We start from the raw sequence: 17,944 nt of genomic DNA, 5'->3' as shown, positions 1-17,944 counted from the left end.
ACTTTTAAACCTCACTGCTTCCATCTTGTCTTTCTTTGAGGTTACGGCCACATCCTGTTACATTCAAAGGCTTCACATTATAGATTGACAGATACAAACACACACACACGTGCCTAGATGTGCATATGGTATTTGTCAATCAAATTAGATGCTATGGCTCCTCAATGGCCCCAGTCACAGAAAAGCACTTGGCTTCAGAGCACACAGACAGACTCATTACCACAGACCTGACCAAAGGTAGACATCTGTCCACAAACACGTAGTTAATAGAGACACACATAAATCACAAAGACAGAAGTGGAGCTGCAGACATAGAGTCATGGTCATGGACCAATTTTTTGTTGAGGTCCCTGCCGTTGTAACACAAAAAATGTTGAGTTGGAAGAAAAAGGATGCCCCAGTCCTGCCCACCATGGTGGGCTCAGAGAGTCCTGTGCACACGGAGGCCTCTCTACAATTGGTCACTCTACCTCCACCCCCTCCTTTCCAGATGCTCTTTCCTATCCTGAGACTCAGAGCCTCCTGCTTCTCTTCGAAGGTACCTTAGAGCCAGGGAGTTTACACAGGTGTCCTTATTACCAAGCTGCTGGGCTATGAGGGGGAAGGAAATGGATTGGCAGTGTGGGCTTCAGTAGCTGGTAAACTGGGAGGACGCCAGAGGTAGAAATGGGGACTCAGGAACCTTACCACTCTGGTCACCTGTCACCCATTCACAGGCTTGCAAACACAAATAAGTTCTGTACTGCAAACAATGGAATGTTTGTTACTGACAGTGAGTATGCTTTTCATTACTTTACATACATTTTCACACATATTGTCATAATGAATGGAAACCTACTTTTGCTCTTATTATAGAATAGAATCACCAATCCCTTACATTTGCATAGGACTTTAAATGTTTTCAAAGTGCTTTCCTAGACTTTCCTTCATACAAGCTTCAAGATTTTTTTAATTGTAAATAAGATTCGTATATTGCACGTATTTTACATGTTTTCTGTTCTTTTCATATTCCCTAATAAGCCTCTTTACAGATGTTATACATCAGTGTTTTATGGATGTAATCCACTCTGTTTTTCATTGTCTTCTCACTGTCCCATTCTCTCTTTCTTTCTCTGCTGTTTTCTACATGGTTGGGGTTGGGTTATTTATTTATTTATTTGGTTGGTGTGTTGGTTGGTTGTTTTTTTTTTTATTTATTTTATTTATTTATTTTTGGCTATGTTGCGTCTCTGTTGCTGTGCAGACTTTCTCTAGTTGCAGCGAGCGGGGGCTACTCTTTGTTGCGGTCCACGGGCTTCTCATTGTGGTGGCTTCTCTTGTTGTGGAGCACGGGCTGTAGGCACACAGGCTTCAGTAGTTGTGGCGCACAGGCTTAGCTGCTCTGTGGCATGTGGGATCTTCCCGGACCAGGGCTCGAACCCATGTCTCTTGCATTGGCAGGCAGATTCTTAACCACTGTGCCACCAGGGAAGTCCCCAAGCAGTCTTTTATTTGGACTTATTCATTGAGGTTTTGGATATTATTCTTCTATGTTCAGTATAGTTTATATAAAGTAGAGGGCAGCCAATATGGTATTCTGTATTTTCCTACACATATTATCTTACATATTCTCTCAGCTAATTAGGTGAATTGCAGCAATTTATATAACCTCTAAGAGCTTAACATTTCTCATTGGTTAAGGACGGCTAGGATGTACTTGAGAAGTTTATTGCAAATATTAGCAAAGACACATGTAGGGTACATAGCACATGGCCCAACACGTGTTTAATAAATTGTTGTTATTATAATAGTTTGTGGTTGTGATTGTGGAAGCAGTCAAATGATGATCATAGTGGTTAGAACGTGGTCTTTACAACTGCCTTATTGGTGACCGCCTAAGAGTGTCTCCTGCTGATGGACCCAAATTTAACCTTCTCCTGCAATTGAACATTCAGGTGGTTTGCCATTTTTGCTCTTTATAAATAGTGTCTCACTAAACATCTTCCTGCTTTCAGTTTTTTCCTCCTTTGAATTTAGCATTTGGATGTATTCCTAGGAGTGAGATTACAGAGTGAAGGGATATGTACACTTGTAAGGTTCTTGAGAAATAAATGCTGCCTGATTACTTTCCACAAGAATAACATCAGTTTACAATCTGACCAAAATCAAGAGAAAGACTATATACATTTTCATAGCCTTCTCTGGTCTTGTTTCCTACTTGGCTTTTTTATATAGAGTTTCCTTTAAAATTATTATATATTGGGACTTCCCTGGTGGTCCAGTCGTTAAGACTCTGCGCTCCCAGTGCAGGGGGTCTGGGTTCGATCCCAGGTCAGGGAACTAAATCCCGCATGCTGCAGCTAAAGATGCCTCATGCCACAACTAAAGATCCCATGTGCCACAACTAAGACCCGCTGCAGCCAAATAAATAAGTAGATATTTTTTAAAATAATAAAAATAAAACTATCATATACGTATAAAGCCATATCACTATCATATAACATATATACATGTACATGCATACACTTTTATGGAGCATGGGTCAGTGATGGTGTTTAAATATAATTTGCCACGTGATTTTCATAGGAACTTATTGTCCAGAGTTTGAGATGCTTGCTTTTGGTGGTACCTCAGGTAATCTTAGTGTGTGGTATTGAATATGATTGGTTTATATATTGAAAATTATATCCCATTTTTAATTCTCTTTAAGTCCTCTGATTGGGTCAAGGAGAAAGTCTCAGCTCAGTGCTAACAACCCTTTAACACCCCTCTAGCCTCTTCTTATCTCCCTTTCAAAAAGAGGAAACTTTCCACCCACCTAAGTCCAGCTCAAATTTAATAACATCATTGATCTCATTGTTTATTTTTACGTTTTCGTACTTTTTATGAGAAGCCATACTGGTACTATATTTAAAATAATGACACAAAGTTTCCCTTTTTGCATCCATTTATTCAATTAAAAAGGTGAATTACAGATGAGACAGAAATTCTCACAGTGTTGTTCCAATGATTGCAGTTTGGGACATACTGCATGGGGAGTGAGTTCCAGGAGTGGACCCACTAATAATAGCAAACAGACTTTGACAGAACATTGACTAAGAGTCTCCATAATGCCTGACATTGTGGAACATTGTGTTTGGAATGCTGTGATTACCCCTCATCCCTATTCATTTGTGATTGTGAGGACCTTGCATTTGGCCGTGAGGAGAGTCACACTTGTACCCAGCGAGTTCTGTGGGTTAGTGACCAGCCAAGTAATCTCCTCACTTGACAGATTAAGAATGGGAACACACAAGCATGGAAGGATGTATAAATCAAGACTGACATTGTGAATAGAATGATTCAGAAGATGGGATTAAACAGCTTAATGATAGTCATTGTGAATCACAATGTCAGCTTTAGTATAATTCTAATGATGTACTTGCTAACGCTAATGAGGTTTGATAGAATAAAATTAACAATGTCCAAACAGCTGTATGCTTTCACAACAAAGGAGCCATATCTCAGAGCAGACTGATACATCTTCTCCGTGGGGGATTTTAGTCAATTGATTTGTTTTTTCTCTTTTAGGATATATTTAAATTTGAAAGAACTTCTCCTGTCCCAAGACAAAAGAGGTCCATTGTGGTATCTCCCATTTTAATTCCAGAGAATCAGAGACAACCTTTCCCAAGAGATGTTGGCAAGGTAAGTCAGACAAAGAAAACCGCTAAAGCATGCTTTTATTGTGAGATGCGCATACACGAGACAAGCTGACTCTGACTGGCTTGGCGACCAGCAGGAATTGGCCTCAGATCCTCTGTGGTAAGAGGCCAGATTTTTTTGCCAAGAAAAGAATGTCAAAGGTCATGAAAAAGGGAATTTACAAAAAACAAAAACAAAAAAACACAACAACACCTTTGTCATGATTCTGAGATCTACATGGTAGATAATGATGTAAGAGTTGTGACATGAGGATGTCTTTGGTTAAGCAATAGACTCACAGCTTTTGTAGATGATGCCCAGGCCGTCCGCCAGTTCAGTCCCCTTAGTATACCCGGATGATGATAGATCAAAGGAACTAAACCATACTAACCAGATCCAGAAAGCACTGTCACATGAATCAGAGAAACAACTTTTCCAGGAAGAAATAGTAACTGTTAAATAGGCAGAAATACTGATGTTGCCTGGTCAGCACACCCTCTCCCCATAGCAAAGCCGACATGGAGAATTGAATTTTCACCAGTTCATATTTTTCAATGATCTCGGGATTTGAGCAATGGTGGTTAGCTGAATGGATGATCTGAATGGCTGGTGCTATTGGATTGTTTATCTATTCATTGAATCAATAAGGAGCACCTGTTATATGCCAGACTGCAAGATTGAGATCGGTTTAGTGGAGGTGTGAACAAGCATCCAAGCCCCTATTGTTATAGAGCTTGTGTTCTAGTGGCGAGGTAGATTTTTTCAATGAGTAAATAAATGAGAAAACTGCAGAGGATAACAAATGCTGTGAGTAACAGACACGGGGTGATGTGAAGAAGAGTAAATGGCAGGACCAGGGTGAAGAGGGAGGAGGGAATCTCGGCACAAATGACCGGGAGCAGCTGGGTTGTGTCCCTGACGTTTGAGTGGGGGCGGGAAGAATGAGAAAGGGATAGCCAAGGGGAGGTCGGGAAAACCATAGACTTGGCAGCGGCAACTGCGTGTGCAAAAGCCTGGAGGTACAAAAGAATGAGGTGGATTTGACTAGCAGAATGCCTGGTTGGCTGCAATGTAGTGAACAAGGAAAAGAGTGATAAGAGTTGAAGTCAGAGAAGTTGGCCTGTCATGTGGGTCTTGGAGACCATAGTGATGAATAGGATTTTCATCGTGCATGCAGCCAGAAACCACTGGAAAGTCTCCCAGGTGTGTTTGTGTGTGTCTGGACCTTTTGAAAGGTCCCTCTGGCTGCCTTGTAGGGAACGATCTGTGGGAGCAGAGTAGTAGGGAGGAGTGGACACACACAAACAGCCAAGAAGGAAGGTTTTATAGTGACCCGGGCAAGAGGTTAGTGTGACTTGGACTATTAGAAATCTATTTCTATTGGAAATTAGAAACATTCATAATCTGATATCCTGATAATAACCATATTTATGATTTTAAACTATCACTGTACCAAAGATGCAAAATCTTGCCAGATTTCCAGGATATGATGCAAAGGGAAGCAGAGCTCTTCTGAGAGGACAGTGGTACAGCTGACGTGCCCTGGCCCTTTGGACAGCCCTCGCCTCTGTCATGGCCTTTGTGTAGGTTTCCCTGAAGCCAAGGATAGCACTCACCAAGGGGCCAGAGTCCTCAAGTCTGCAAGACTCTGCCCCCAGACAGTTTGAGGCACAAGCTGCACCCTTGTTCTGCAGGTCTCCTTCATGTACGCTTGGTGTTTTCAGCCCTCGCTGTGCATCAGAGTCACCTGGGGCAGTTAAAATACAGATGCCAGTCTCCACCCTCAGAAATTGACTCAGTTGGTCAGGGGGTGAAGACCAAGCACCAGCATTTTTAAGAGATCCCAGGTGATTCTGATGCACACTCAGGTTTAAGGAGGTCTGAGCTAAAATACTTTCTCCTCCCCTGCCTACCACTAAACTATAGTACTTTCAGTATTGGAATTTCAATTCTATTAATTAGTTTACAACAAGGGTGAATTATCACATCTCACTTGCCTGGAAATTTTGTTGTCCTGCCATAATTATTATGAGCACCACCTTTCCCCTTAAACTTGTCCAGCTTTGGACAGTAAGTTATGTGGTCATCCTAAAGCTTCCTCCAGCCCCATACATTTGTCCCCCCTCAGTATATTTAGAGAGTTTTCACAAGGCTCTTTCCTTAAGATACATAATGGATCAATAAGTATGCAGCTAACTAAGGACATTCTTCTGCATGGTTTCTTACTTGTTACAGCCTCAGAACACAATTTGTTTTTCAAGCTGAAGACTTCTGTCTCCTTAGCCCCTATGTACTGCCCACCTGGGTTCAGCCCTGGGTTTCAACCTGGGTTCTCTACAAACAACAGCTTTTCTAAGTGCAGTAGTGTACTAACATCATAATGGTGTGAAAGCCTCCCAAACCTCCCGATGGCTTTTACAGAATAACTGCACTGCCTTGCAAGAATTCTGTGTTTGTCCATGCTTCTTAGGCCTTTGAAGGAACATATTTCCCTCTTTTTCTCTGCCTGTTTTTATTCATTCCTCTTATTCTTCTATTTATATCTTATATCATATCCTAATCAACTCTGCCTATAGCTGACAAGCAAGGCTCTGTCGAGCTGTGAGAAGATACAGGAGTCTTCACTGAGTGCTGGGGAGGCTGGGAGAAGGGAAAAGAGACCCAGGAGGCAGGGCTTTGGCCTCCACACGTCACCACTCCCATCCACCCAAACTCTACGAGTCAGGCAGCTCTAATCTTATAAATATTACATATCAGATTTCAGTGTAGAATGTCATTTGAAGAAGAGATTCTGTGGGCATAAAGACAGTTGTCTTACTTTGGGTTCCCTGAGACAAGAATTCAAATGTAGGTAATTTCTATACCAGTAATACTGGTAAGGGAGTGAAGGAGTGATGCAGGAAAGGGGAAGCAGCCAGTTGAGAGGCCTGTTTACCACTGTGGGTGACTGGATTGTAATCCCACAGAGAAAGGCTAGAAAATGGTGTAAGACACACTCTCAGGGTTATCCTGTCCACGGAGGAGGGAGCTGGGGTATTTATATACCATCCCTATCCGTCTGGTTGAGGGCTGCTCCCAGAAGTCTAAACTCCCCAGCACATCCATCATGCCCTGTGTTCTGTGCACCAGCACAATGGCCTTCTGAGGCTTGCGGGAGAGCCTTTAGGCATCATGGTGGCTAGTGTGCACTGAAAAGGTGAGGTGCAAGGGACTGGGACTGGGCACTGATGAATTCTGCTCTATCACTAAACTTGATATAAACACTGTTGCTTTGCAGGCCAGATTTTTTCTCTTTGTCTCATCTCCTGCTCCCAACTCGTTTCCTCAACTAACTTTCTTATGCCTCGTGCCTTTGAAGCCACTGCACTTGCCTCTCTCCAATAATAAGTACTTGTTTCATCCCAGGAGGGAAAACCTCTGAAATTTAACCCAATTCATATCAATTCATATCAATAATATCAATATGCAGCCTCTGCTATTTACAAGGCACTGTGCAAGGGGCTGCTGATTTAATGGCAAAGGAAACAGAGGCCTTGATCTCACAGGATTAGAGAAGAGTAGAAAAAATCATCACAAATTCTTTATTTGTCACAATAAAGTGTAAGCACTTTTCGTCTATTATGTTGAATTTTCATAATAACAACCCCACGAGGACCATCTTCCAAGGTGCCGAATGAGGGTAATGAGACTCAGAGGGATGGTGTAACCTGTCCGAAATCACACACTTAACTGCAGAGGCACGCTTTGTGCCACCTCTTTGAGATTTCACAGTCTGCACTCTTAACCAGTAGGCTCAGGGCTACGGAGTGCAACCTGAGAATTCTCTTGCATGGAGTGAAATGTCCTTGCTGAAAATTACTTTTTTAAAATATCATTAAAACTAAGTTTAATACCTTGAAATGTGCCAAGAAATAAGATGGTTAGAGGGGTGGATCAATGGATAGATATATGACAAAGCAAGTAGAGCAAAATGTTAATGATGGAATCTAGGTGATGAGCACAGTTGATCACTGTGAACTTCTTTCAACTTTCCTACGTGTTTGGAAATTTCATAATACAACGTTGGGAAAAATTAAGTTTAAGTATAAAATTATTATAAAAGGCAGAAGAGCTGGCATGTTGGCACGAAAGTACTTTGTCTTACAATTCAGGATGGTGAATGGAGACCAAGTATTTGTCTCTTTATTTTCTTTTTTGTCATATTTTATCACAATCTGAATTTCTTTAAAGAATGAAGACCCATATACTAGAGGGTAACGATATCAAAAGCAAGGTGCTGTGGCGATTTCGCCCCCGTGGGAGGTTTCTCACAGTTGAAGGCCATGCCACGTAGAATTGCATATTCACTAAAAAGCTACGCAGGCAGCTCTAGGTATTAGGCAAAGTTTTGACATACACATATTTTATCTATCTGCAAAATAATTAATTAGTTGGTAAGTAGCTAAATTATTAGAATTTGGGGGCTGGTTTTCCATCGTATCTCTCAGTGTTTCTGAAAAAAGGGTAGAACACCCAGCTGTGAACACATTTCCTCAAACCTGTGATTTCCTTCCCATTTTTGAATTCTAGACAGCAGGGAGGATCTGGGAGTATGTGCCCTGGAGAGAAATGTGTAGTTCCCAACATAACCTTTTTTTTTTTTCTTTCTCCCCCTTCAGTGTATGACTATTTCAAAATTTGGGCCATAAATAATTTCTCAGTTTTACCAATTTTCACTGATAAATATTTGATTGCGTCTATAGAGATTTTTGAGTTGATTGAGAGCAGGGGACTTGAAATCTGTGAGGCAGCAAGGAGGTCTTTTGGAGATGTATTTTATTCTGTTTTATATTAAGTTTGAAAGACAAGTCATTTATGAAGTGCTTGTTAGAGATTCTATTTTCATCACAAACCCTTTTCATCAAAACCAATGAAAGTACATTTTACTGAAATTCCTTTTTTTATATCCCCTATAAATTGGTAGAATGAGCCTTTAGAAGGACATATTTAACCCAGGATGGAAGAAATACGTAATGGGACCATGTACTCTTTGTAAAGGGAATCAACGTAGATCATTAGACCAAATCATGAAAACCACTCAACCAGGACTCTGCTTTGATTGTGTCATGAATGTAAGTCACACCTGAGGACAATGTATGGCAGGTCCTAAATATTTCTCAGGGTTCTGGATGTATACCGTGGTTAGAGGTCTCCCCACATCCAGGAACTCTGTATCTCCCCTTTACGCCCACCTATGCAAACAGGTGCTAAGGAGTCTTATGGCCTTGGGATTAAATTTGTTTTACTCCATTTACTACTAGTCCTTTGCAACACTTTGCGAACCCATGGGTGCCAAGCTGCATCCCCAGAAGCTGGACCAGAAAGCTGATACTAAATGCATCCCCATCGAGCACTACTCCATCTCACCTTTCTACTGATATGTAGACTTAGGGTACCTTGCTCCATTCTATTGCCTGATTTATTTTATATAATCATCATCAGCCTTTTCAAATCCATTTTTTCACATCTTTTATTCAAGTCTAACTACATGTCTCTTCTCAAAAATTTATATCTGTTTCATTTCCCCATTTTCAAACAAGTAGCAGTTTTATTCAGTGACTAAAAGTTACCATTGGTTGTTGTATAGGAGAGAAATTTGAATATAGGTGATCTAAGATGTCCAGAAGCTTAGTGCTCAAAATTTTCTTGGTGAGATGACCAGCAGAATGTATTTCTACATTCAGCAACCCTAGTTGTACATATGCATTTCATATTTCCATGACTTTGAACTCTTCCCTCTTTCTTGGACACGCCCTCTTCATCCCCACTCCATAGGGCCACTCCATTTACATTCTAAGGTTGTACATCCAATGGCACATTTGCATCGCTGAAGAAAGTTCCACGTCTACTCTGTCCAGCATGGCAGCCTCTAACCGCGTGTGGCTGTTGAGCTCTTGAAATGTAGCGAGTGTGATTGAGGAACTGGATTTTTGCACTTTATTAAATTTTAACTGATTTTAATTTAAACTTAAAAACTACTGCTTGATCCAGTTACTGGAACAACTTGCATGTGAATCTGACTTTTCAACTGTAAATTTTTTTTAATTGAAGTATAGTTGATTTACAATATAGTTAGTTTCAGGGGAACAGCCAAGTGATTCAGTTATACATCTATATATATTTTTCAGATTATTTTCCATTATAGGTTATTACAAGATATTGAATCTATCTTGTAAATTTTAATCTAAATACAGATTAAATATTTTTGTTGAAAATATAATGTCCAAATTGAGATGTAAGTTAGGATTTTAATGGAATGTATCTCATTAATAATCCTCATGTAGATGTCATGTTGCAATAAAATTATTTTGGATATATTGCAATGATTAAAATTAACCTCATGTTTTTGTTTTTGTTTTTTTTTTTAACTTTTTTTAATGTAGCTACCAGAAAATTGTAACTTAGCTATATGGCTCGTGTTAGATTTCTATTGGGCAATGCTGGGCTATATTTAAGCCTATATTTAAAAAAAATTTTATTTTATATTGGAGCATAGTTGATTAACAATGTGTTAGTTTCAGGTGTATAGCAAAGTGATTCAGTTATACATATACATGTATCTATTCTTTTTCAAATCTTTTCCCATTGAAGTTATTACAAAATATTGAGCAGCGTTCCCTGTGCCGTACAGTAGGTTCTTGTTGGTTATCTGTTTTAAATACAGCAGTCGGTCTCCTCCATGGAATTTTTGTTTGATCTCCTTTACACATTTGTTTATACCTCTTAGATGACACAACATATTTTGAGCAGCAATATAGTTTCTTTTGTATTTTTCTTCCCATTAACTGTAATTTACGAAGGGTAGTGAGTGATCCAGTACAGTGCCTAACACAGAGTAGGGACTTAAATATTCTTTGACTTGAATTCTAACCAGGTCTATGGCTGGTTGGCTAAGGTATTCACCAGTTACTAATTTAAGTGACCATAGCTGGTTTGTTGTTAAAAAGGAATTAACAGACCATGATATGATCAGTCTGGATGTTTCCAGCAAATTTTAATTTTCCACAGTGGCAGTGAGGCTACCAGATAAATTGCTTGGCAGTCAACCATTATGTCAGGTCATATAAGCATCCTTAGCAGATAGTGATAGATTTGATGCTGATGGATTGTGTGTGTGTGTGTGTGTGTGTGTGTGTGTGTGTGTGTGTGTGTGTAAAGGGGGATGGGGGAGGGAGAGAGAGATGGGGGGGTTAAAAGGGAGGAGGGGAGAGACAGAAAAAATAAAAAGAGGCAGAAAGAGTGAGAAAAGACAGTGACTCTATGCATTTGCTTATACATGCAATGACATTTTAAATCTACTCAAATAAAAAACTCAAAACTTCTATTCACAACTGAGCAGAGTTAATTCTAACTTATTTTGACTAAGTCTAATGAAAGCTTATATTCACCATTAGCAAGTGTTGACCTCTTTCTGCAAAGTTTAATTAATGATAAAACATAATTGAGTTGTTTTGGTTCTTTGCCAAATACATATATATGCAAAAATGCCCTCCATGATATACATCCAGCAAATAAAGGCATCTTAGCCTATAGAGGAAGCAATATTTTTAGCCCTGAGTTTACCACCCTGCAGTTCTCAATGTGAAAGTTTCCTAGGGCTTTATTGTTTTGTACTTTTGGCCTCAGACCGAATTTATGTTTAATTATTTGAGAACGTTAAAGGATCTGGCATTTCAGCTTGAGTTAGCACCCTAGAAGTGGGAGAATTGAGGAATTTTCAAATTCAACTAAGTCTTCCGCATCAAATGAGTATCAGGATCTAAGCCAAACATGGCTCTCGTTGTTGTGCTGTGCAGGTCTTATAACAACCCTATAAGGTACTACACCCATTTCTCAGGTGGGGAAGTCGAAATTGAGAGAAGTTAAGTAACTTGCCCAAGGTAAGACAGGTAAAAGAGTGGCAGTACTGAACCCTAGGACTCTTCAATGATTTCTGCACCGTAACATACGCGAATGTTTAGTTTCCGTGGGTCTTTGCTGTTTGCATAGCACGCTCACATGCAGAAACCACACGTACCCTCAGCAACCAATCTTATGTCCCTGTTGTACCATTGAGGAAACTGAGGCCAAGCACCGTGCAAGACTTGTAGTCTACTTGTGGTACAGACTGCGTCATGTAAGTTGAGTTCCTGCAGCGTTGCCATCTGCCATGTACTAGGGTTCTGGATGGATTTCAAAATAGCACATGGCATGGGTTAAGGAATAGGCTGTTTGGAGGCAGAGGAAAGGACACATACGAGCCAGGGGTCAGCCAAAGATGAGAAGCACTGCTCCCCATTCCCCAGCATCCTGCAGAGAGAGGTGCTAGGGCCTGTGCAGACAGCTGAGCACACTGGATAGGTTTGCCAGAGAACACACTCTGCTCCCATGGTTCTCCCTTCTTAGCTGGCCAGTGGACAGGTAATCAGACTTCTGAGGGTATCTGGCAGCCTGAGTGCAGGTACCCAGGTTTATAGGAGTCATCCGAGATTCCAGATGTCCAAAGCCACATGCCTGGGCAGTGGTATACTAGTAAACTGGCTCCTGGGGACAAGGGGAGCCCTGATTTGTAGTGTTTGATGCTCTCTCTGGTGTAAATACCTCCGCAGTGGCAAATTACAAGCTGCCAACTTGCAAAATTGTTGAATATTTAACACTTGGCTTTCACAAAGCAGTAGGAGCTGGCTCCAGCATACCAGTGACCTTGGGCCCGTAGAATGTGACCCTGGATAGGGTCAGGATACACTGACCCCATGTGGAGTAGTGCTCGAGTGGAACCTCCAGTTGGGGAAGTGGCTTACCCAATTAGCCACCCATCCCAGGCTTTAGCTTGTTGCTTGTCCAGAGTGGTCACCAGGGTCGTTTCTGGACAGCTTTGCTCCTTGAAGTGCACGGAGTAACTTGTGTAAGGTCCCACAGCCAGTGCAGAGTAGACGCAGACATTGAGCCTGTGCTCTTTGAGCTCTTCCACGCCTCTCCTCTGCACAAAAATTCCCTGAGTCAGTTTCCCGAGGCTGACAAATTCTGTGACAGTTGTCCCAATTCTACCTGGAAAATGAGAAAGGTAGAGATAAAATTCTCTGTGAAGTGTGGAGAAATGAGGGTTAACCGCACAAATGTTTATTTGATGTGTGTGTTTGCACACTGAGTCGAGGCCAGAGGTCATGTCTTAGCTTAAAGAGTAGACCACGTGTTGACAAGCAGAAAACGGCTCTCTTTGCTGTAAAGAAAGCTACTTTCTCCCTTCAGACCACATGTTTTTTGTCAGTATCTCTGCTGACAGCCCTGTTCAAAGGGAGCCACAAGGAACAGAGTGAAAGCAGAAAAGGCCAACTTTGGTGTAATTTAGAGATATCACTGCTCGTTTTTCTCAGCCCTAAGACTACAGCTGACTCAGTCAACAAGGGCTGAGAAGGAGCAGGGCCTGGGGTGCCATGGGGAATGGATTGGACCTTTTGTGGTCAGACCTCCAGTTCCAACTGGGCAGAAGATTGAGGCAGAAATGGATGGAGACAGAAACAGGACAATAGATGGTTTTCTGCAGAGGGCGAGGGATGAGTGAAAAACCCACATTTATTTCCTTTGCTAGCTTGAAACTCACCCTCACTTCCAAATGGAGTTACAGGGGAGAGACTTCACTGTGGAGCTGGGTCCCTGGGCACAGTGCCTTCCAGGCACCTGGGCTTGGCCTGCCTCTGTAAGCAGCAGTGGGGGAGCTGGTGGATACAAGACCCTTTGTTGCAAGTTTAAACATTCCCATCTGTGGGTGTTCCCTCTTGTCTTGGGTGATTTGGATCATGACATGAAGAAAAGCCTCAGTTAAGGCCTCTTGGGCAGGGAGATATTCTTCCTATACTGAAAAATTGGGCCTCACTGATTCATTCATTCATTCACTTATTCATTCATTCAGAAATATTTATCAAACAACTATGTGCCTGGCATTGCACTGGCTACTGCCCATAGATTTCCCCCTCAAAGAACATCCATTCCAGGGGAGACACAGATCTGTAAACAGGCAGATAAGCACCATGATAGAGAGCTGTGGAGCGTGGAGATGTTAAGAAGACAGAAGGAGTAATTCCCAAGAGGATTCCTGACTGTTGTGTACCAGTAGGCAAGGAGGTGGAAAGAAAGAGAATCTTCCAGGCAGTGGGAAAAGCATGATCCAATGTCTAGAGGCAAGAGAGAGGCTGGTGTGTCTGGAGAGCTTAGAATAACTGAATATGGCTGTGAGGCAAGGACAACTATTCTGGGAATAGCTAGGGAAGCTAGGACCCATGCATGACCCAATCCTGTGACTCAGAAAAATGGAATGAGACAGAAGTTGTCCTTGCCTCACAGCAACTCCGTAGCATCCTGAGGACAGCCACCTGGATGTTGGGTATAGCTGTGGGTCGGTAGACCTTTTGTGAAAGTAAAGCAACTATTTTGTCCCCCTCAACAAAGTTTCAACTTGAGTGAGGCTGCTGTGCTGCCCTTCTTTGAAATAAGAGATCAGCTCTCCCAGAGGAAACAGATGTACCTGCATGTTACATAGAGGTGGACATGCAGACTGGAAGAGCTTTCTTTCAGCGAATGGATTCATTTTGCACCAGCAACAGGCTTGAGGAAACAGCAGGTCCTCAGAAATCCCTTCCCTGTGTCTTCCCCAGTTTGAACACAAATCCTACCTGATCCATGCCTAGGGATTTTAGTTTAGTCCTTCTTTGCCGCGGATTTAAAATCTTTTCTTTTTTTTCCTGGCAGCTCAGAAATGCATAACAACTGTGTTCACTGTTGGCCTTCTAGCCTCAGGTTCATTCCAAATACATTTCTTAGTAATTTCTTCTTCGAATGCTGATGTTTGGCCGTGCATTAATATACACAATTCACAGGCTCTGTGTTGCTCAATGCTTAGGTTATTTATTTGACAACTTGAAATTCCTTACAAGTGGTGCTTTCATTTTGTTCCTTGCGTCTGGAAATCATTCCTATCGTACCATAGAATAAATCTGTCTTATCCATTTTTTAGTAACTTTTTCCCCTTATTATAAGAATAATAGATGTTCGTGTAACAACTTTAAAGAAAAAACACTTATTTAACAGTAGAAAAATCTCCCCAGTTGCCCTACTTGAGAAAACCACTGTTGACATCCCAGGACAGTGCCTCTCAGTCTTTGAAGTACATACAGATTTGTGAAAACACAGATTCCTGGCCTCATCCCCAAAGTTTGGTCTCCGTAAGTCTGGACTAGTGCCTGAGAGTCCCCGTTCTAAGCAGCACCTGGGTTCTGCTGACCCTCCCGGTTCTGGGGCCTACACTTGGGGAAGCTGTATCCTAAACATACACTATCCACACATGACCATCTGGTACTCAGTGATTTTTTTAAACCACCGGTGTCTCAGAAACATCTTTCAGTCCTCAGATGTCTTTCTTCAGCGTCATGTGGAAAGGCTGTGTGGTATGGCATGCTACTGGTCAGCCATCCCTGAGTTCCAGGGGTTCTTAATGTGGGCTCTACAGGCCTCGAAGGGGTCCATGGATAGATCAGTTCCCTTTGTAATCCAATTTTTTAAATTTTTGCTCCTAGAATATTTTTCTGAGAAGGATGCCACATGATTTACCAACTGCCAGAGGAGTCCATGACACAAAAATGGTTAAAAACCTCTTATGCTATCCCCAATGGATGGCATTCAGTTGTTTCCCTCCACTAGCTCCCAGCTGTAAATCATATTGCTGTGACCATCACTATTTATAAATCTTTGCCTGAATATATATGTATTAGGCATATATTTGTGTATATATGTGTATACATATATTATATATATTAACAATGGTTACCTTACATGAAACTTCAAACTGTACACAAACAGTCAAAGCTGGTCTAACAGCATATTTCAGGAAAACAGTAAGTTGACCCTCTCCCACATGGGATAGGCTTAAGTCCACTGTGTCCCTGTTCTAGTAAGTTTTTTGTCCATTTCTACTTCAGCTCTGCTTCCTTCTGGCACCACCAGCTTCCCCTCCCCACCCATCCCACAACCCCTAGGTCTAGAACATCTTTCTTCTTATGCTGTGCAGCTGTCATCTGGGGCCCTCAGCCCTGTTGAGGATTAAAAAATACAGCTAATTGGATATATGCATTCCATACATTCTTGGGAATGTGAAAGAACACTCCTGAAGCCTCTAGTTCCACCTGTGGTTCCTCCAACATTACAAACGGCCTCATTTGTGTTGTCTCCTTTCTACCTGAGCAGGGCACTGTTTCTTGGGGTCCTAAACTTTTGACACCAAGTCAAAGAATTTTCTAACTAAGTCTCTTTTTTTCTTTGCTAATCAAGATATCATTAAGAAATATCAGACATTAGTTGAGAAACCCTGGTTTCTCAATACTCTGCTGGGGAGAATTCCTTCATCCATCTGAGCTGCTCTTCCTTAGGTGGACATGGTAGTAATACTAATACTGATACTAATACTAATAGATTCATCTATGGTTAAGCTCCATGGACACAACTTGGTTACTGCTTCTTTGTACTAAAGTATCCTACCTCTTCCTGATGTTCGACAGTGGTGGCATCCAAGTGTGATCTTCTCTTCTCAGTTGGGACCCTGAAAGCCTACCTTCTTCTCTTGTCTCTTAGAAGTATTTCTATGTAGCCATCATGCAAAAATTCTTAAGACATTAATATGATAAAAAATGACTGAAGAATACCTCATGATTTTGTTTCTTCTGTTTCTGTCTCCTGGGAGTGGAATGACCCAAGGCTTATAGCACCAAGGACCCCTAGCAGCACATGTTCCCCAGATAAAGGAAGACTTGCTACATGGTAAATGACCAAGAGTCCTGGCCCACTCGTGTACGATTGTTGAATAGACATTTTGCACTGTTCAGTGGACCACTGAGTATGTGAAGTGTTCCCTCGTCCCCTTCCTAAGTCAGAGGAGTCCTCCTAGAAGCTCTTGCTGCTCTTTGGTTGTGTTTATATTTATTGATATTTTAATTATATCCCTTTCTCAATTCAGAGGGATCACAGAATATTAGAGCTGGGAGGAACCCTGGAGATGTCCTGGTCCAAACACCTCACTTAAAAGATAAGACGGGGGCTTCCCTGGTGGCGCAGTGGTTGAGAGTCCGCCTGCCGATGCAGGGGACGCGGGTTCGTGCCCTGGTCCGGGAAGATCCCACATGCTGCGGAGCGGCTGGGCCCGTGAGCCATGGCAGCTGAGCCTGTGTGTCCGGAGCCTGTGCTCCACAACGGGAGAGGCCACAAACAGTGAGAGGCCCACGTACCGCAAAACAAAAACAAAAAAAAAACAAAAAAAAGTGAACCACTCGGATGCCAATATATTTTTGTAATGTTTCATACAGTAGTTCCCTGTCTTAAGCAAACTGAGGTTAACATACTCATTTTTATTACTGGAAGGGTGGCATTTATCATCATGGCTATCCAAACCATGGGAATAGCCATGGGCAATTCTGGGAATAGCTAGGGAAGCTAGGATCCATGCATGGGAAGCTAGGATCATGCATGACCCAGTCCTGTGACTCAGAAAAATGGAATGAGACACACTCGCATTTGGTTTCTGTTCTGTTGGTGACTAGCTGCTTGACTCTTGGACAGTGACTTAAACCATCTGAGTTCTGTTTCTTATATGAGACAAGGCTGGTAGCACCTTCCATCCACGTTTGGGGAAGGATAAAATGAAATCACCTGTTTGATCATGGTAAGCATACGGCAAGTGCTTGGCCAGCACGTCCCTCCTTTCTTTGTCTCCCTTCCTGGCCAAAATCAGCCTATAGAGGTGTTGAGTCGCTGTGAAGATTTCTTCGATGAGGAAGTGAGATAGGCGTTTACTTATTTGGATGTTGAAGGTGTCTTTTTTTTCCTATAGTTGATACCTTTCTGACGAGTCCAAGTTACCATATAAGTGAACATGATTTAATCAACATGATACTTTATTTATAAATGATGCTAACTTGATTAAGCCTTGTCCAGGCAGAATATTTTTAAAAATTAAGGCAGTAGTGTAGTCCACCTGTCTGCCATTTTCTGTGTTGTAGTTGAGGAGACGGGGACATATGATCAGCAATAAATGCCAATGTAGGCACCCTGAGATCTTGGCCTGGAGCATCATAGACGCATCATAATTTTTTGACTGAATAAATATCTATTTCCTGCAGTTGTTACATCACTTATACTGTACCTAGATCCTGCCAGAGGAAAAATAAAAGGCAAAAAGAGAGACACCCAGACCATCGATTTGTCTGTCTTTTCCCTGCTC

The 17,944-nt window shown here is 41.7% G+C and overlaps 1 protein-coding gene across 1 annotated transcript in view; it reads left to right on the top strand.

Moving 5' to 3' along the window:
• Positions 1 to 17,944, top strand: part of CDH13 (cadherin 13) — a 1,012,702-nt gene that overhangs the window by 449,860 nt on the left and 544,898 nt on the right. The window contains exon 4 of the mRNA XM_019940487.3: positions 3,550 to 3,666. Within this exon, the coding sequence (XP_019796046.1) occupies positions 3,550 to 3,666 (117 nt within the window). The remainder of the gene's footprint in view (positions 1 to 3,549; positions 3,667 to 17,944) is intronic.

The sequence above is a fragment of the Tursiops truncatus genome, chromosome 19 (genome assembly GCF_011762595.2).
Source record: "Tursiops truncatus isolate mTurTru1 chromosome 19, mTurTru1.mat.Y, whole genome shotgun sequence".
Classification (NCBI taxonomy): Eukaryota; Metazoa; Chordata; class Mammalia; order Artiodactyla; family Delphinidae; genus Tursiops; species Tursiops truncatus.
The sequence above is the reverse complement of the archived record's forward strand: the minus strand, read 5'-3'. Positions and strand labels throughout refer to the sequence as shown.